At 39.1% G+C, this 22289-nt stretch overlaps 1 protein-coding gene across 5 annotated transcripts in view; it reads right to left on the bottom strand.

Annotated features, from left to right (window-relative positions):
* The window catches only part of MCTP1 (multiple C2 and transmembrane domain containing 1), a 663759-nt gene that overhangs the window by 401518 nt on the left and 239952 nt on the right, over positions 1–22289 (bottom strand). For all 5 annotated transcript variants that reach the window (XM_075181055.1, XM_075181045.1, XM_075181079.1 and 2 more), the window contains one exon: positions 3346–3488. In XM_075181055.1, coding sequence (XP_075037156.1) covers positions 3346–3488 — 143 coding nt within the window. The remainder of the gene's footprint in view (positions 1–3345; positions 3489–22289) is intronic.

The following is a 22289-nucleotide window of genomic DNA, read 5'->3' on the forward strand; positions in this document are numbered from 1 at the left end:
AGAAAGCTTCCTAACGCCATGATTTACTAAGAAAATATTGCCATGGCACCTGATGATACTGACTGGCAGCAGTATGAGTAGTCTTAAGCTGGGTACACACTACAGAAAATTTCAGCGATTTCTGTAACGATTTTACCAACGAATGAAAGTCCCAAAGAGCATACAGTTTACGTGTACACACCTAAATCTATGTACCTTCAGAACTGTGCTCCTCATCTCTCATAACAATCTGCTGAAGAGATCTGGGGGTAAATGTATCAAGCTGAGAGTTTTCCGGCAGGTTTGAAAAACCAATCAGATTCTAGCTATCATATATTTAGTACATTCTACAAAATGACAGCTAGAATCTGATTGGTTGCTATAGGCAACATCTCCACTTTTCAAACCCGCTGGGAAACTCTCAGCTTGATACATTTACCCCTTGGACTCTATATATACTCTGCAGATATCTGCCTACACTGCTAGTCTAGAGTACATACACATTTCCACATTTGACCGACATCGTTCCAACGTTGATAGTGATTTTTTGTATATTTAGCAAACCAAAGCAACAGATGCAATGCGTTTTGGTACGATAAAACACGTTTGTGGGAGCAAACACACTAATGCTAGGTACACACTGGAGATACAATGATTGTACCTACGACTGAAGATCCGATTCATGTGTACACACTACACACGTTTTACCTATCTGGGCTCTTCATCTGGTCCTATAGTTGTTTAGAGAATGACAGCACAATATGCATTCATTCATTCCTGTCACACTGATTAACCGCCTTGTTGTAGCTATCCACATGTCATAATGAATTTCGTTAGCTTCTGTGACTTTGAAATTAAATATTCAGTCTCAGAACGAACAAACAAACTATTCCATCTACAGCACTCTCTACATTTAGTCACCAGGACATGTTCATTGCCGGCAATCGCTGAAAAGATTATGACTCTGTAATCTCTATGGAGATTGTAATGGTGAGTGCGTACACACTATGTGATCGGAAGGTGATTGGAACGAGATTATTAAACAGTACGGTCAACCAAATGAAACGACAATTGTCACTTTGGAATGACTGTCGTTCATCGTGTGAGTATACACACTAATGCGATATGTGGCTGAGCGGTAATTTATCGGGTGATTGGCCGATAATTGGCTGAAAAACCTTCAGAGTGTACCCAGCCTAATGCAATATCTAACCCAATGGTCGTTTATCGTGTGATCTGCACAATAATTGCATTAGTGTTCACTGTGCCAGCATTGGTGGATCTGCATATGCATGACTCGGCTTGCTGGATCATGAATGTGCAGTGGAACTGGAAGCCCTGACTTAGGATTTCAGATCCCCTTGTAAAAAAAATAAAATGAACAAATAAAATGTTAAAGAGTATATAAAACATAAAAAATATATACTCCTGGTGTTTACATTGATTCTCTACTGCTATTCCCACCCTGAGAAGATGGTGATAACATAAGAGGGACTGCTGTGGTACTTGTACCACTAAGATCCTTGTTAGAGAAGCTTTCACATTTCGGCGAATCTCTTCACCCGTGAGGGCTACTGCCGTTGGCAGCAGTAGCTCTATCTCCAGCGAAAACACCTATTTTAGGCAAATAGGGCTTTTCCATGATAAATATTCTCTATTTGGACAAAAGTATTTGGATGCTTGACCATTACACCAACAGGGACTGTAATGACATTGTATTCAAATACATATACTTTAATATGGAGTTAGTCTTCCTTTTACAGCGATAACAGCTTCCACTCTTCTTGGAAGGCTTTCCACAAGATGTTGGAGTGTTTCTGGGGAATTTGTGCACATTCATTCTGTAGAGCATTTATGAGGTCAGACACTGATGTTGGAAAAGGAGGCCTGGCTCGCAATCTCTGTTCCAGTTCATCCCAAAGGTGTTTAATGGGGTTGAGGTCCGGGCTCTGTGCAGGCCAGTCATGTTCTTCCACACCGAACTCACCAAACCATGTCTTTGTAGTCCTTGCTTTGTGCACTCGGGCACAGTCATGTTGGAATAGAAAAGGGCCTTTTCTAAACAGTTGCCAAGTTGGAAGCATAGTATTGTCCCAAATGACTTGGTATGATGAAGTATTGAAATTGCCCTTCACTGGAGATAAGGGGCGTAGCCCAAACCCTGAAAAACAGCCCCATATTTATCCCTCCTCCACCAAACTTCACAGTTGGCATAATGCAGGCTGGTAACATTCTCCTAGCATCCGCCAAACCCAGACTCTCCCATCTGGCTGCCAAACAGAGGAGCATGATTCATCACCCCACAGAACACATTTCCACTGCTCCACCGTCCAGTGTCGGTGTGCTTTACACCACTCCATCCGACGCTTGGCATTGGTCTTGGTGATATGAGGCTTGCATGCAGCTGCTCAGCCATGGAAACCCATTCCATTAAGTCCCGCTGCACAGTCTTTGTGCTTACATTAATGCCAGTGTAAGTTCGGAACTCTTCAGCTATGGAATCAGCAGAGCGTTGGCAACTTTTACGCACCATGCGCCTTAGCAGTCGTTGACCTGGTTCTGTGATTTTACGTGGACTTCCATTTCGTGGCTGAATTGCTGTTGCTCCTAAACGCTTCCACTTTCTAATAATATCACGTACAGTTGACTGTGGAATATCCAGCAGGGATGAAACTTCACGAACCGTCTTATTCCAAAGGTGGCATCCTATCACAGTACCACGTTTCAAGTCACTGAGCTCTCCAGAATGACCCATTTGCAAATGGAAACTGCATAGCTAGGTTGCCAGAGGTGTATAAAACACCTCTAGCAACGGGTCTGATTGAAGCACTTCAATTCAATAATTAACAGAAGTGGCCAAATACTTTTGTCCATATAATGTATAGGGCCCTCAGTGTGACTGTTATACAATCAGTGCTATTGAATTATTCCTCTCTCCTTAATAATAATATGTGTCCAGCTAGTATACACCAAATAATGACTGAGACTGAGAAGTACGCAATCGTGTGTAGGGTAAAAACAAGAAAGTCAGAAAGCATTAGAAAGTAGAAACAGGTAGGTTCTGAAGTACACATGTACATATTACTACGTTCATTTATTACTAGAGTTAGAGGTGGAAGTGGGCTGGTATTCGGTGGTGTGCCAAACCGCCACTTCTCCTACTGCTTTGTAAAACTAGTAAATTCCATTCACTTACATTTTCTATACCACCACTTTGACTACTGACTAGATCCATATTGTTAGACAAGCACACTGTAACCACTACCCAATAAGATATAAAGCATGTGTGACTGCAATCATACATATAACCCCTGCATCATTTTATGGTCTATTGTCTATAAGACAGGGGTGAAATGAAGTTCTCACCTTAACATATAAAGGTTCTTTAAGATGGTCAATGAGCAGAGAAGTCTTTTCTTCCCAAACAGGGTTAAGGTTCTTGTGTATTGTCTTGCTACGATAAACTTCCTTTCCTCCAATCTTAAACTTGACATATGGATCGCTTGTCCCTTCAAAGGAAACAACAAAATAGCAAAGTGGTCAAAATACAACATAATTTAGAATATATAGTGAAGTATTAGTTAAAGAGCTCAAATCATTTATTAAACACATTGACTTCATTGACAGTGAATTCAACTGACTGCGTTGGTCGTGAAAACAACGTTGCACGCGCATTATTACCGTTAGTACGGTCATTTCAATGCTGATTTTTGCACGCGGCTCTGTGCGCCGTGAGCAACATTCTGCATTAAAATTACCGTACTAACGGCAATAGTGTGCTGTTAATTGAATTCCCCCTATAGTATTTAAACCTTTTTAGATGTAACTATTGTTCATTATCTTGCATACTTCTTTTACATACCAAGTTTACGGTGAGAGGTAGGTAAAAGTTACCTAGTAACCGGCTAGATTCTGATTGGTTACTAGAGGCAACATATCCACTTTTCAAACCTGTCTAAAACTCTCAGCTTGATACATTTACTCCTTGGTGGACTGCAGGCTTTAATAGACTTTCCAAAGGCCCAAACTTTAATATAAAATATTTTATATTGTGTAACAGTTGTTCTTTTAATAAGGGCAACACAACATGGCCATCAAGGTAATGTGTTTTATCCTGGCTACAGTGGAGGCTTAACCCCAAGGCACAAAATAGAGAGATACAGAAGTGTCCTCCTTTAGCCATTCTGACAAGGACCACTCTGTTTCATGAGAGATCAATAGGTTCTTGTTCCATGCTGTCACTTGTCAGACAAGCTGTAATACAAGCTGTCATCTGTCAGACAAGCTGTAATACATTGCACGTCCACTGGGTGGCCTATGTAACGCTGCAATTTCACACAGTACTGACAATCTTGGGTCCCTGCCATATCTAATCTATTTGTCAAACCTTTAAATGCAATCAACCATAAGAGGGCTGGGGGCACTTTAGTGTCTTGTGTAATAATTAAAAAAAATAAAATAAACTTTGGATGCCGGCTTATTATAATGGAAAAAAATGCAGTTGGCCCAGTGACCTAGCCCAAGGTAGCCCATTATGGGACCGGCCTGGGGGGTAGATGGCCCCCTGCCCCCCAGCCCGGCCTGCACCTGCGGACCGGCGAATGGCACGCGCCAAGTGAACTACCAGCCAGAATTGTCATGGACACTGTCGGCTCCATATAACCTTATAGCTGACCCCGCAGGAGAGGTGAGACCTGTAATCTGGCACTCGATCCAACCCTAGCAACACCGCCCCAAAATTGACTGTTTGGTGTACTAATCCCTTCCCTGTTTTGGAGACCATCTGGCAGGATACCCGTTGGAACCACACGCACCCCTCCCACTTTTCAAATGATTTATTTTTATTGTTACACAGTATGTACTGAAGTTCACACACTGTAAGTGCAGAGGCATATAGAGATTACATCATAGTCGCATTGCATTTCTGTCAGAGATCTGTCCGCCTTTAGTGGAGGTTTTTTGTTTTTTAAATTTTATTTTAAAGTAGCACAAACTATTTAAAAACTTGTTCATTTTGGAGAATTAAAAAGGTAAACAGAAGATTTAGTTTAATATTTAACAGTAGCTCCGTGGTTAAATTCACTGTCTAACATTGGTACAAATGTGCCAACCATGGGATGGTGGGACAGTCCCCTCAAATTGGGACTGGCTCACCAAAATCGGGATAGTTTACTAGTCTGTGTGTGTCTCTGTGTGTGTGTGTTAGGGAATTTAGACTGTAAGCCCCAATGGGGCAGGGACTGATGTGAGTGAGTGAGTTCTCTGTACAGCGCTGCGGAATCAGTGGCGCTATATAAATAAATGGCAATAATAATAATAGTTGGAAGATATCTGGATAGTTGGAAGGTATTGGGACAGTAGGACGATTGAAATCAGAGTGAGCCCCTTATAAACATACAGAGCTATGTGTAAAACTGTATGTGTTCTTATATAAAAAATGCCAAACCATAATTATCACTACGAGAAGGGAGTGAAATTTGCAAAATGTGTCTCTTCAACAGGCAAATAAATACTGTAATTAGTTTATTTCAAAGTGTATTTCCTTGTTTTTCCCATTTGCTGCCACAAGGTGGCAGGCTAAGCTTTCTGTAACACAGATGAACCTAAAGACTTAGAAATGAAAAGCTGTACTGTGTTAAACTTCTGTCTGCAAAATAATGTGATTAGTTGCCAGGAACGGCATATTTTGCTTTACTTATTTCCTGTGACACATTTTTCTCTAGAGGAAATTAACCTCGAGTGCCAAGGGATTTTTCAGTGCTTTTTACTTTTATTAACAACTGTACTTTGGCATGCTCCATGGTATTAGCAGAACACTAGATCATACATTTAAGCTAGATTTTAATATAAAATTAGCATTAGGGACTGCAGGTCAGAAGCAGATAGTTGGCATGAAGCTCAATCTTACCGTACTTCGTTGGGGTTATTTAATAGCAGCTGCTAGGCAGTGCTCTTATCTGGAATAGGGAGTGAAATATGTTCCAACACTGCAGAGACTGACTGGGAGTCTAATGCAAATATATTCTGATCAGAGGGTGTATAGTGAATGTGCCTTCTGAACAGGAGGGAGACAAGGTTGCACAATCAGTTGTTTCTCCATTCAAGTTTGCGTTTAGAAAATTGAATACAATGGACAGCTCCATTCCTATGCTGACAGCTCTCTTCTTTCCCTGTGCTGAAACAATTGCAGCTACTATCAGACACCTGTGGAGATCCAGGGAAGAGACCCCACCAAAGTGCTACACTGGGGAACCATTACAAGTGAACCCTCCGAAGATTCAAAACCCCTTTTAACACAATAGGGTATTTTTACTAAACTGCGGGTTTGAAAAAGTGGAGATGTTGAGATGTTGCCTATAAGAACCAATCAGATTCTAATTAGCATTTATTTAGTGCAGTCTATAAAATGAGAACTAGAATCTGATTGGTTGCTATAGGCAACATCTCCACTTTTTCAAACTCACAGATTAGTAAATATACCTCCATGAGTTGCATGCGTAGGGCAATAACACAGCCAGGTTTTCCCAGGACATTCACTATTTTTGTTACTGTAAAACTTAATTCATAACAATTTGGAATTCTAATACGACTATATTAACCAGGTTGAAGGGAATAGAGTCCCATAAATATTTTATTGCTTAACTGTAATAACTCCAGACCGATTTCTCTAATACATTTTTATGGCAAAACATTTGTAAACTGTTCAGCTCCTATTTTATCATCTCTAATTCATAAATGTCACACGAACAAACAGGACAATCCTATGATGTGGTCGTCGTTAAATGCCAAAGAGACATTGGGGAATATTTATTTTGGTCCATAAACAGTGTATGTTTCCTAATGCCTTCATTAGAATTTACTCACATCAGTCCCTGCGCCTTGTAGCTTACAATCTAAATCCCCTAACATACACAGACATAGACCGAGAGAGACTAAGGTCAATTTAATATAAACCAATTTTGGAGTGTGGGAAGAAACCGGAGCACCCAGAGGAAACCCACGCAAACACAAGGAGAACATACAAACTCCTCACAGATAAGGCCACTGTGGGGAATCGAACTCCTGATCCCAGTGCTGTGAGGCAGAAGTTCTAACCACTAAGTTACTGTGTTTATTCACTTCATATGCAGTAATAATCCAGAATTGCAGTTCTGGGCCTTTCTTTTTTTTTTTTTTTATAACACGTGGATCTAAACCCTACACCATCACCCCTGCCCTTTTTCCCCTCTTTATAGAGCTTCTTGTATTCCACATCAGACATAGCTAAGACAAATGTAGAATTCACAGTGAAACAAGCAATACAAGCTAGAAACACAAATATCTATTCTTCTGATTGGCTCTACAATAAAAGAACAGCAGCTGCAAGAAAAAGAGTATTTGCCAAACTTAAATAGTAATAACAATAAACCAGCAAGATTAGCTACACTAATGTGTTTGGCATAGCTAGTTGGTGTGAGGAGAACTAATATAATTCAAATGTTAAGCGAATGAACAAATATGAAAACTCATCAGTAATATTTAAATTATAATCAGTTATCTATTAAAAAGCAAATACATATTCATCAATGTGTACTTAAAATTATCTAGAAAAACTCACTTGTAACAAATAAATAAACAAGACAAATAAATGTATTGGTTTATTAAATAAACATAAAAAACCATAGAAAATTCCATAAATTCCAGATACAAATAAATACAATTTTCATTCATGTAATATCTAATAATATAATTTGGCTGTTATTTAAATATGGAGGGGAAAAAATTAACATATATATGTTCAAAATACATAAATGTTCAATACATTATTCTGTAATAGAAGTTGTAATGTCTCTGAGATGGCCGCTGGTAACTCACTAACTACGAACAGGAATAGTCCCAAATATCGGATAGTGAGAATATACATCTACACAATTCTTTTATATGTAGCTCTCCTGTTTGAAAGCTATACATTAGGGACACACCGTTATAGACCCAAATGATGTTAGTGAGATGAATAGCACATTTTACAAAAACTATTAATTCTCTTAGTGCAGGTACTAAGCTCCAAAGAGCAAAAATATAGTGTGTCTACATAAGAATGAAGAGCACCTCCAATGTTCCATTGAAGGGCAAATCAGTCACGTTTAAAATCAGCATCCAGCCTGGTATCCAAAGGTAGAAACATAAAACAGTATTTAAAAAGGCTTAAATCAGTAGAGCCTGACGCGTTTCATTGCTTGTTAATGATTTCTTCGGAAGCCTGTGGTTGCATATAAGCTATGCTTTTTGCTGACACTAAAATACTACCATTAACTAGACCTTTGATCTCCTTACCTAACTCCCAATTCCTACTCCAGCAGTTTAGTCTCATGTTAGATTTTTCTATTAAAGCCTCAAAATCTCAATACACGGCCTGAAAAAGTTTGTAGATCTCTTAAAACTTAACTTTAGTTGTGGATGGGATACTCACAGAGTAATATGTTTAGGAATATTTCTCCGTCCCACTTTTGACCCACTAATATTCCAGAAGATATTTTCCCCTCATTACTAAACTAAGACAGAGTCTACAAACTTGGAGCACTTATTACATTTCATGGCTGGGTCAGGCAATGGTGGGGAAAATTATCTTTCTGCTAAAGATTATGTATTTATTTCATATACTAACCATTCACATCCTAAATTTGGCAGAAAAGGATGCTTCAATGTATCTGAAGTAATAAAATGTCCAGGATTGTGACTAGTATGATGGCACATTAAAACATCTTCTGTTTCTGTTCTACACTCCTACTTTCAGGCATTTTGTCCAAGTGGTGGAATCTCATACGGCAACAAATTTGATGTTAAGGATGGACATTGAAGAAGATGTCTCTGGTTACTCTTTGCTTCACCTGAAGGCAACTCAACCTTTATTCTCTACCTTCTCTTACATATACTTTGAAATTGTGGGACACATATGTTATTAAAAGTAAAATGTCTATTGGGTTCTCTTTACTTACACCAATCATTGTGAACTCTTCCTATTTGTCGAAACTTCCAGCTGGATCCTTTAGCTGCTGGAGGGAAGTAAACCAATATTCTGTACCTACTTGTGGAAGTCTTGCTTATGTGCAAATACAATATGTTATCATATGCATGACTCCTGAAAGAGGGCATGGTGTAAAACTGCATTCGAACCATTATGCCAACAGCACTCTGAAGGAAGTAGGTCCACGATTTATGGAATTCTAAACAATATCCAACATTCCGTTAACTGCTCATTTCAGAGAGCTTGGGAGGAATAGCTGTAGGAAGAAATATCAGAGGAGCGGCAGTGGTCTAGACTGAGTCACTTACTGCTATCCAAAAATAGACATAAAATTAGTGTTTTCCTTGTACATAGCTCCAGTGCAGCTTTAAAAGATCTTTCCACCCAGGTTATTTTGTCAAAGGATGTGGGGAGCTACTTACTCTCTTTTTCAAATATTGGCAATGTCAACTGTCCTGTATCTTATTAGCCAATGGCCTCAGAAATTTTGCCCATAATTGTTCCTCCTGAGCCGGATGTTTCTTCTAGTTCTGGTACCTAAACAGATTAAACAAGCCATCTTCTCTTAACAGTAATATCAGTTTAACCTGGGTCCTGGAAATGGGGTGAATGTCCTACTCTTCAAGAATCAGAAAAATACATTTGGTCATTAAATTGAAAATATTACATATATATATATATATATTTGGTTCAAGATTAAAAGTTTGCTTTGGAGTGGCAGCACTAAACTAATGTTACTGTAGAGTTTGGCGTACAGAGATAAAACTAGTAATAACTTATTTGCAATTTGTTTGAGTATGTGTATGTAGCAATGTTAGTTCATTTGTTTTCCTAGTTGTCTTGTTTTTGGGTTTCCCTTTGATGATGACCTCACTGATGCTACAAAAGCACATTTCATAGTAATACAAACAGCTTTCTAGGACATATAAATATATTCAACTGATGCTTTTTCATCCTTTCCAAGCATGCCATGTTCTTGTGCATGCTGCCACTGTGCTCTGGTTCATCTTGGTTGCTTTAATGACATCTGGGAGTGATCAGCTCATCAGTTACTGTTGGAGGTATGACCGCTCCCTAATCCTACTGGTAGTCTCTCTGAGGTAGGTCCTCACCTGTCCAGCTTCATATTGTCAGCTATAATGTCCAGGTCTTGTACTTTACGCTCCAGTTAGTTATTGGCTCCGCATTGGCTCTGCAGTGACCGCTAGCTCCTCAACCCTGGCTCTGCATTACGGTGACTTCTGGCTTCTGATCGCTGGCTCCTGATCCCTGGCTCTGCATCTCAGTTGGTAGTGTTTCATGAATCTGGCTTCTGATAACAGTGATTTATGCTGCAGACTACAACCCTAGAAGTAATTTAGAGCAGAGCCTGCCTCTGTCACTTAGTTATGCCGGACTAAACCAAGGTTTATTTGCTGGTTCACAACTCCAAAACATTGATAACTTCTTAATTACTGGAACTCTGGCTTACTTTTATAGATAACTAACTCTTCCAATACACCTATGAGGTGGCTGCCCAGTGTCATTTTTGTTTTTATATTAAATGTCATATAAATCAATCCAGTGAAAGGCCCAGAACAGGCTCCCCGGGTCAAAGTTCAGGCCAGCGTAAACCAACAGGAGGTCCGATCAAGACGACATTCCCCCTAGTATGTCTTCTGGGATCCAATGTTACCAGTATGTGAAGTTTCCATCCAAATCCATCCAGTGGAAGGCCCAGAACAGGCTACCCAGGTCAAAGTTCTACCCAGCGTACACCAACGGGAGGTCTGAACGGGACCCTATGCCCCCTAAATCCTGGCCAGGATCCAACTGGACCACCTCATATTGGTTTCATCCCAATCGGTGTCAAAGATATACGCCAACAACCAAACAAACTTCTTCATTCATATATATATAGATATTACTGTATTATACATTGGCCATCAATTTTGTTCTTATAAATCAACCCAGTATAAGCCTAGTATTATATTTCTCTTAGAATTACTGCAGAAGGCAGTGTCCTGTGATAAATGCTACAAAATAAAACATAGTAAGTAACACGTCCTGCTCAGGGAATGATTAGCAAGTTTTGTCCTAGGAAGCCAGCCGTGACATATGGAACACAGCTCCAGTCAGTCTTATTTAGTGTGGACACTAATAGCATCACCTCCTGCATAGTTGACATTGGTCTTTAAGTTGAAGGGACAGACCCAGGTTTGAAAGATTTGTCCCAAATTGACAATAACATTCTTATTTTTCTGCATATTAGATGAAATTTTTACCATCTATATTTATTCTCTATGTTAGCATTTAACATTTATTGCAACGTAGTATTTAAAATGCAAAAAGAATACTATTATCACATTCACTAAACACTGTAAGCTGAGGAGTATTGTGCATTACCTACATGGAAGCACTTGCTCTGTAGCAAAGAGTGCTAGGAGAATATTTTTGGAAACCATGGTGTCTGTTTGAATCAGGCAATTGTAGATAGTGTACAGCAGAACAGCTTTGGACCACTGGTACACACCAGTGCCCCAGCACATTTGGGCAAAATGGGTATCGGCAACAGTCTCCCTCTCCATGGGAACTCCAGTGATGACATCATCAAAGCTTGAAGTACTGAAGTGCGGTTGCAGTTGCACATACATATTGTTCCAATCAGAATGCCGTATATCTAACAGCCAAGAGCTGCTGATATTGGTTTTCAAATAGTGCACAAAATCTGGGGGCTGTCAGTCATAGCCTGGTTTCAGTGCAGGGGTAGATGCAACCGATACCCATTAACTCATTTTATGTATACACATCCTCTGTGAACAGGTAAGGTTGGCAAGAGTAGGATAAAGTCTATCTTTAAAATGTTCCAAAACCTATTTTAGCAGAAAAATCAAATAACCAGAACACAAAAACTATATGCATTGATGGCTAGAAGTCCCGCATTTTAGAAGGCCATTCTACTGGATTCTACATCACTTCCTAGTGAAGTGGGAGGGAAATCATGTCATCAGTCCCTGCCACTGCTGCACATGGATGCTATTCCCGGACTGAGTCTGATGTAGGGAGTGTCATCATTATGGCTCCTCTCCTGCTGCGCGATGATGCAAATTCATGTAATCACACTGTGGAAAGTACTGTGTGTGTTGAAATGTGTCAAATCCTAACTTGACTACCTTATCTAGAAGGAGATGGCTGGAAACAAAGGAACTGTCTGACAGATTGTTACACATACTAGGATCCTGAAGTGTTGTGTAGAAGTGCTTTGTTTCTGTACTGGTGAGATTTACCAACACCTGGCTATCATCAGCCGGAGAAACAATTTGTATTCCATACTTACTACACATCCACGTTTTCTTTTTCCACTTGCTCTTGACACACCAGTGATTTAAACTGCTAATTACTGTTGACAGTTGCAGCACAGACCAGCGGTGGCCAACCCGTGGCTCCAGAGCTGTATGCGGCTCTTTTTACTTTGACATGCGGCTCTAATGCTGGAAGGGGCAGATCAGTCCCCTGTCAGCACAGCTCTGATGCTTCAGGTGACAGCAGGGGCAGTTCACTCCCCAGTTATGTGACCTTCTCTGCACAATGCAGGGAGGACACAGTGTGTGATCACGCCAATCAGGGAAGGTGGAGGAGACAGTGAAGCATCCTCTCCCTCGGGTGCTCCAATGGCTGTGTGAAATGTAAGTAAGGGGCATATTGTTAGATGTAATAAAGTCTGGGGAGGCTAATGGCCATGTGGGGAGATCTGATGGGGTTATGTGGGGTGGTGTGATTGGCACCTGGTGAAGACTGGTGGCATATAAGGAGCATGTGGGATGGTCTGATGTGGCATGTGGGGTGATCTGGTGGCACACAAGGGGCATGTGCTGAGATCTGATGGAATATAAGGGGCATATGGATGAAGTCTGATGACATATAAGAGATCTGAAGTCTTCAGTTCAATGGTTCTCTTCAGCAACTGTGGATGTGATAGCAGAGTGACATACTGTTTTTTTTCACTTGCAGTTTATGGTATTGTTAACCCTCTTTAAATATGAAATGTAAATGTAAAACTAAGCACAAATACAAGGATGGACACAGAACATTCTAAGCGAAATGGGAAAGTTTATATTTAATCATTGAACACAAAGGCAAACCCCTTTATCTGATATGCCAGACTTTATTAGCACATTTCAAGTCTTTAAATCTCCAGTGTCATCAAACCACAAACCATGGTAACATTGTTCAGGATTTTCTAAAAGGTACTGAACACAGATCGCACAAGCTAAAATCTCTGAAAAGTCAAATCGAGAAACAGAGTTCCGTAAATTTGCCAGACAGTCACACATGCCTCGTATCAAGTCACTTGGAACATTGTCGTGCTAAAAAACCTTACAATGAAGGTGATTTTGTCAAAACGTGTCTCGTAGATGTAGTTTCCATCTTGTGCCCAGTAAATGATAATCTGAAAAAAAAAGGTTTCAGATCTTCAACTATCACGCCCAAAATATCTGAAATGAATACTTCAATTAAGTCACAGTTATATTGCATGGTGGCTTAGTGGCTAGCACTTCTACCTCACAGCACTGGGGTCATGAGTTTGATTTCGACTATGGCCTTATCTGTGTGGAGTTTGTATGTTCTCCCAGTGTTTGCGTAGGTTACATCCGGGTTCTCCGGTTTCCTCCCACACTCCAAAAACATACTGGTTGGTTAATTGGCTGCTATTAAATTGCCCTTAGTCTCTCTCGGTCTGTGTGTGTATTTCAGGGGATTTAGATTGGAAGCTCCAATGGGGCATTGGCTGATGGGAATGAGTTGTCTGTACAGCTCTGCGGAATTAGTGGTGCTATATAAATAGATGATGCTGATGATGATCTACAGAAATGTGAGTACCTCAGTATTGCACTAGCCAAGTCTTGGGATGTACAGAACAAACCTCAGGTGTCAATATTTGTAAGGACTGTGTCAATTGATTGTGTAATTAACTAAGAACTCCTAGATATTGTGCCAATAAATGACAGGACCCAGGGCATTGATGTGAAAGAAACACTGATGGAGGTTTTTACAAAAACAAATCTGCCTTTACCAAAGCTTTCAGCAATAGCAACTGATGGGGCTTCATCTATGGTCGGAATTGTGAATGGACTTGTGGGGCTATGCAGTGCTAATGAAAGGTTCCCTGACTTCTGGATGTTTTACTGCATTATCCATCAAGAGCAACTGGTGCTTAAAAAGCTGCATTTCGATCCCGTAATGAAACCAGTCCTGAAAATAGTCAATTATATTCACACACACGCTCTCAACCACCGACAATTTAAGGATCTCATTGTTGAACTCAACCAAGGTCTTGCCAGTGACTGGTCACTTCACTGTACTGTACGATGGCTTTCAAAAGGTAAAGTGCTATTTAGTTTTTTTTTGTACTTTTAGACACAGGGAAGCTTTTCATGGAAGCAAAGCCAAAGGAATACCCCGAACACTCAGACCCATATTGGGTTTTAGATCAGGAATTTCTGGTGGATATGCTGTGGCATCTGGACAGACTCAACCTGGATCTCCAAAGGAAGTTAAAGGTGCTGCCTGACCTGGTGCAAAGTGTATTTACATTTGTTAACAAACTCAAGCTGTTCAAGACACAACTTCAAAAGGGGGAACGAACAACTTTTCCATCACTGTTAAATGCAAGTGAACAAGCAGCCAGTCTTTAAAGTAGTATAATATGTTATGCAACATTAATTAAGTTATTTCAAGATGGCTTCCTGGAAATATTCCATGATCAAAAACTGAAACGACCTCAGATTGAGAAGATTTAGCTTTTTCCATGGATAACAGACTTCATTTTTTACTCTAGGAAGGAACCATTGAGTTCTGGAGAACTGTACCATTGGAGAAATACCCTAATGTCAAACGTGCTGGGCTCAGATTACGATCATTGTTTGGCTCAATTTATCTTTTTGAGTCATTTTTTTAACACTGATACATGTGTCCATCTGTTTTAACTGACACACACGTGAAGGAACTGCTTTGGGTGGCCCCAACCGAATACAGGCCAAATCTAAAAAAGCTTGTTGAAAACAAGGATTGCCAAAAGTCCCACTGAGTCAAAAATTGCAGCACACAGGGTAATAAAATAAACATTTTGATTGTTTGGGTTAACCAAGACATTGTAAAGTATGTTAGTTTTGCTTTGTATATGTATCCGGTTGTATGTGTGTGTTTATACCATATATATATATATATATATATATATATATATATATATATATATTTTTTATTATTTTTTATTTTTTTTTGACTCTTAGGGGTAAATGTATTAAGTGCCGATTTATGCAAGTCGTCAGAAATCGTTGATTTTGCAGTGAAAATGTAAAGCGACAATGGCTTTAAAAGGCATTTAATTTTTATTGCAAACTCGCCGATTTCCGGCGACTTGCAGAAAGCAGCACTTAGTACATTTACCCCTTAGTCTCTGACATTAAATTAATCTGATAATATTGAAGCTTAAGGCTAATGGTTGCTTACAGTTCAACTTTTTACATGCATTTTCTGTTTTAATAAATTATGTTTTTTAAGACATTTCTGAGGTATATGATGTCAGCTATTTCTACCCGTTATAAGAGAAGCGTTGCAGCTTTTCCCCCCCATATCTAGGACGTCTACTACAGTATCTGACATAGTGATACAAAGAGTTAATTTAGAGCAGGAAAGCAATAGTATTTCTCCGATAAACTGAAAACTACCATTGCAAGTGGTTAAGAGATTAGTTATTAAATGGTCATTAGCGTACTTGCCTCTGTATTACCCCTCAGTGCTATCAGCATGCTCTTTTACACACCGGATACAATAGTCTCTCATTTATTTGAAGCATCTAGAAGCTGTAATGTTAACAACTAGTTAGAATAAAGTTTTTGCCACATTGGAATTGGCTTATATCCTAAGCAATAGCTCTTCCATGAGAGGTTTACTATCAAACTCTAGAGAGCTTTTATACAGTTGGTGTAAAGATGAGAACCTTCAGGCGAGAATAAAATGGCAGAATGAAATTGATAATGTGAACAATGAAAACATATTCTAGAGAACATTGGGATGGTTTTGTTAAATTGTTTACAAAGTCTGATCCAGTTTAAAATAGAGTAGTTTTTTTACTTTAGACAAATTTATTAAAGCCAAGAGTGAAGGAAGTGTCATTTGGAAACTGGGGATTTCACCCATATGACATGGGGGTGCCCCACATTACAAAGGTATTATGGGGGTATAATCAGCATAATAGAGAACATGTACAAGGTTAAATTAGAAAATTAACCAGAGGTATCTCAGTTTGGCTGGTAGGATGAAACTGGGGTCAATGGTTCAACAAAACAAGACATTAGGGAGTCACTGTACTTCGACAGAAAATAAATAGCACAAAACTAATTGACCACTGAGCCACATACCTGTTAAATAGTCATTTTGCTGGAAAACTAGATATATAAGCATAAGGTCACTAAAGAACTACAGTATTTGTAGACCTAAATAAATGATGATCATGATCATGATGATGATGACACCTCCAAATGTTTCCATTTTTTTAATCGGGACAACGCGCAAGCACAGGAAGAGGCTGTGGTTATGCTACAATGGGACGTGTCCACATCAATTTGGGGCATGTCACATCTTTCAGGGGTGTGCCCAGCACTTTACGAAGCATTGGACCACACCCAACCTTCTAACCCCCCCCCCCTAAAAGTGCCCCTATCAATGGCCCACACGCCACTGGTATGTTGAAGAGGCACCTGCCAGCAGGGCACCCCTCCCAACTGTCCTGGAATAGGGACAAGTGTTCTAATCTGCGGGACAGCTGTCAAATTGGGACTGTCCCAACTAAATTGGGACAGTTGGGAAGTATGGTACTTGGAGCCCCTGGATAAACAAGTTGAACGTTACAATCTTGTAGAACAATGTTTGGATGCTGATACAGATCCTCAAATTGGGCATTATCTGCAGAGAGATAAATAATGACGCTAATAAGTAGTAAGAAAACAGCATTTATTTCACTGTTGCTCATGGACAATATTATATTTAATGTTGTCTTATATATCTAATACTGCAAATGTGTCACAAATTGCTAAAATGTATCAGTTCTGTATAATTTAACTTATTGGCTGTAAGCTATTGCCTTGTTTCATGTTTTTAATTGTTTAATGATGTACAAAAAATTATTATTACTTCAATGTTACATATATTATACAGATTAAATAACATAGTCGTATATGTGGATATAAAAGATATAACGAGCTGGAATATTGACTAAGTAAGGGGAGATAAGAGTTTAAGGGACAAACAAATACTAGTGGTGTTGTCGCTTTTTCTTCTTGAATTACAGATGTGCAGTGCACGCGACATGTAGACAATACAACTGATCTATAGCACAATAGACTATAGGGGTAAACTGAGGGCACAGAGTGAACATACTGTCTTCAATTTACGCTTCATTTCACAAGGGATGACAAAATATTGTGATCAATAAAAGATCCCAGAATAAAATCTAATTTCAGACAAGCACATTGTAAAAATGCCTATAATTCTTCTTTACAAGAGTCATAAAACCACTATTCAGTATATGACCACAATGGAAGTAAAGGTATGAAGCATGAAATAAACCGCAGAGTCAATGGAAATAAAAATCAATCCTAATGTTGTGCTGCAGTTGAAATGTGTGTTCTGTGGCAGAATTCTGAGACTGTAATTGAATTAACAATAGTTGCAAAGCAAAGTCTATCCTGTGTATAGGGTAACTGCTAGGCAAGCAAGAATTCAGGGAAAAACTTTACTAATATCCATCCTCCCCTCCCCAGTTGTGTAAGGAGATGGATATAGTGGTTTTTCAAATATGGGTCGTAACTAGAAATGAGTAAGCCCCATAACAACATTTTTAAGGGCCCCATCAAAGAAAAAAAAACTTAGATGTTAAAGTCATAGCTAATGCAACACATTAATTCCTGTACAGTAAAACAATAATAAAAGACAATAATATGCATACCATACTTCATGATTCAATGCATGACCTTTTTCTAACCTGGAACTATAATCATTACAATAACCCCCTCCCCCTTCAATCTCCCACTGTACTCTCTCATTACCCCACCCAAACATTAGCTCCCATTGTAACTCCACTGCCAGACTGCACTGTATATAAAATATATAGGACAATACATTATCTTTTTCCATTATTATTTTGGTTTGAAAAAATGATATTTTCTTTCTTTTAACATTCTCCCAACTCCTCCAATTGGAAATTGAAAGTGGTTAGCATTACTGCCTCACAGCACTGTGGTGATGATTTCAATTCCCGAACATGGCGTTACCTGTGTGGAGTGTGTATGTTCTCCTCATGTTTGTGTGGGTTTCCTCCGGGAGTTCCGTTTCCTCTCACACTCCAAAACGCACTATGATATGTCTCTGAGGAAATTGCTATACTGTAATGAAACGCGTCAGTCAGACGCATTTCATTACAGTATAGCAAGATGCAGTATAAAGATTTTATCTTTAGTTGAATCTATTAACACCACTCACAAAAATGAAGCAAGTACCGACATCTATATTTCATATTTGCCCTGGTTGTAAATGTGTGCACATAGGAGGACATTGTTCAAGGATAAGCTACACTAATATCTCCTGGAACTTTCTTTTCATCAGGCACAGTGTTAGAGGGAGCATATTCACTGCTGCACAACTCACCTCTATGGAACCTGGTGTGGCAGCTCATGCGGCTTGCACTGCTTCATGTGGACGCACCCTAGATGCTGGTTATAATTACCTGGTAAGGCTACAGTTTCCCTTCCTCACTAAGCTGGGTTCATTGAGGAATTGATAAAATTGCATGCATCTATAAAGTACCCGTTTATTATGGACTAAGCACCTACACTTGTGATCTATCAGATTATCTATCCAGGATACCTAGTGTGACTCTTTGTGTGGAGCTTGTATGTTCTACCTGTGTTTGCGTGGGTTTCCTCCGGGTGCTCTTGTTTCCTCCCACACTCCAAAAACATACTGGTAGGTTAATTGGCTGCTATCAAAATTGACCTTAGTCTCTTTTGGTCTGTGTGTGTGTATATTAGGGGATTTAGACTATAAGCTCAATGGGGCAGGGACTGATGTGAATGAGTTCTCTCTACAGCTCTGCGGAATTAGTGGTGCTATATAAATAACTGATGATGATGATGATGATTATTCTCCGTGGTTTAACATTTACTGTTTTATACAAAAACAAACTACAGCTCCTATAAATGGACACATTGAGAGGGCTATATGAGCATATTCATGATATATGTTTTCAATTCTTTTTCTTAGAAGCCAATTGCATTTGGGTGTTTATATGCACACCTGTTGAGTGGTTTAATATATTATATTTGAATGGTATTATTATATGTGCTATCTTTAATGTTTTATTATTTGATTAATAAATGGTGAATTAGATCCGTATTATATAAATTATTGATATATTATGTATATTTATTTGGGTTAATTGTTCGCTAGTGTATTTTTCCTTTCTGGTCTTTACACTTTTTTCTGAGGAATGCAGAACTCTTGCACTTAGTGTCTTTTAACACAGCCTTATCAAGCGCCACAAGATCATTTCCCTTCTTCAAAACACACTAGTAGGTTAATCGGCTGTTAAAAATTGACCTTAGTCTCTCTCAGTCTGTGTCTGTGTGTGTGTTGGGGACTTTAGTCTGTGAGCTCCAATGGAGCAGGGACTGATGTGAGTTCTTTGTACAGTGCTGAGGAATTAGTGGCTCTATATAAATAGCTGATGATGATGATGATGATGATGAAGTAAAAGCTTGTGCACCTTCACTTGTCACAATCCCAGTCATCAAATCCACAAGTTTCCCCTTAAGTCGAGGTGTAATTCATCTAACATATCTCCCCTAACTGGTGACTCTTCCACATTTTCTACCCCAAACCTTCTTATTTCCCCCTTAAATGATGTTACCATGTAATTCATCTACTATCAACAGGTTCATACCTCACCGCACCTCTAGATACTTAACAAGGACATGCAATGAGGACAGATTGACTATTGAGTACACAACCAATTTAATGTTTCACATTATTTTTACATACATATTCTCTAGTTACAGTTCAAGTAAAATGTATTTAACACATTTATGTTAATTATGTAACACAATCACCCTTACTTAGACCTCTGATACAAATGTGAACCTTATATTTGGTCCCACCTTGTGGTGCAATATTATTGTTCTTAAGTTTGCCTGTACGTTTGAGCAGAATGTTGTTATGCAGTTCTTCTCAAGTAGCATTCTGTGTCCTTATTCCATGCACTGGAAATAATCTCCCTGTATCTTTGCCATTTATTTGTTTAACAAAAATTAAATAATTAAAAACCTAGGGCCTGAGTCATTAAGGAGAGTAAAGCATAAAAAAAGGAGTAACTTTGTATCTGGGCAAAACCATGTTGCATTGGAGGGGGAGGTAAATGTAAAATGTGGGGACAGATTTATAGTTGGGGTAGGGCATGTCCTAGATCATACTTTAAATTTCAGTGTACAAATAAAGCTATTACGTATTTTTGTGCTAAATGAAAAAACAGCCAGTATTTAACTAATGTGCAAAATAATAAACTAATTTGCACCCCTTGCATTGATTAGCATGGTTTGTCCCAGAGAACATTTACTCCTTTTTTTGCCTTACCTTCCCTAATGACTCAGGCCCCTAGGGTGCAATTGTCCAAAAGAATGTGCATGATGTCACAAAAGAGCATATGCATCTTTTGTTTCATCAATCATTTTTATTGGAAGAACATTTTAAACAATAGGGTTACAGAAAAAAAATAGGGTATGGGGGAGGGGATAAGTTGGTGGAGATTCATTCAAACTAAAGGGTAAGGGGTCGGAGACATTTCCGGTTCAAATTAATGAAGAGCCCTCTCTGTTGGTAACAAATTTGTGCCATTGAATATACTTAAAGATAATGGACGACATAGAGGTGGAATAAGGAACTCCCATAGTTTCCATGTTAAAGTTAAACTGGATTTTAGCAATAATCTTAGCAACAGTAGGAGGGGTGGGGTACTAAAGTGCGATGAACAAAACCCTGACATGGTCATTGCAAAGCTGTCATTGACGACATACTGCTATTCCCAACTGTTTGAAAAACTGACCTCCAACAATTGCGACCCATCAACATTCCGGCACACAGATGTACGTTACTTTCAAGCGCGGCGCGACGCTATTATTCCTGCTATTAAGGGGGAAATGCAAGGAGGCGCCGGCTGTACAATGTTTTTTACTAAGGCTTCTACATTGATGGCCCCAAGAAGTCTGAGTTATGTTTAGTATCAGGATGCAACATGTTTCCCCAAAACATGGATTTGCAAAGTTAGCAAAATTTACACTAATCTGCTCTATCCCAAACCCTTTTGTGTGCATTATTCGGACAGGATCTGAGATGCAGGATACAAACCAGACAGATAGAGAGGCAGCGCCCCCCCCCCCCCCCCTGCTGTGTATACACGCTGAATAGACTTCTTGGCCACTCAGATGAAAAGGTCTAATTAACATGAGGGACTTTCTTTAGAAAAGTTATACTAATCCAATCATGACATCCTGTCTCAGAAGTTACAAATCAATACCTCAGAAATAAAGGCATTTCCTATACAAAGTGCCGCACAATATAATAGAATAAGTACATTTCCAATACACAGTATCAAAAATCAGTACATTTGCAACAATATAAATTGGCACACTGTGCTAATAATTTAAATATATTATTACAAGAAGTTATTTATAAGTGATCCAATCACAGTGCTAAAATAAGAAAAACTGATTTAAATTGAAAAAAAAGCAGGGGATAAATATTTCCCCCGACCTTTTCCCTTTTTGCATAAAATAGCTATTGCCGATAACTTGTGCATGTCCTCTGCCTCTCACACTGAAGAAATGCTCGGTCTGCTGGATGTCACACTTAAGCCTTATGCAGGTATGCAAAGAAATACTTTGCTAAGACAGGCAGTTTTCACTGCCAATGTCCCTGCCAGAGATCCTTGTTGAATACTGGAGAACGTATTTTTCACTGCTGTGATGAGCAGCGATAGAAATAATAGTTTTCTCCAGAAATGGGCAACACAATGATAAATAGACCCATTATTATTTTGCCATAGAGTATATTTTTATTTATTAAAAAAAAAAAAAGGAATTATAAAAGCAGTCAGTCATTTTAATTTCAACCCGTATTTATAATAAACATGCCAAAGTGGTTTCTGGGCCAGTTTGAGTTCTCTGTCCTCTTCTTTGTCCTCTGTTCTTTTGAAGTACAGGCAGGGGGTCTCCCAAAT

The sequence above is a fragment of the Mixophyes fleayi genome, chromosome 1 (assembly GCF_038048845.1).
Source record: "Mixophyes fleayi isolate aMixFle1 chromosome 1, aMixFle1.hap1, whole genome shotgun sequence".
Taxonomy (NCBI): Eukaryota; Metazoa; Chordata; class Amphibia; order Anura; family Limnodynastidae; genus Mixophyes; species Mixophyes fleayi.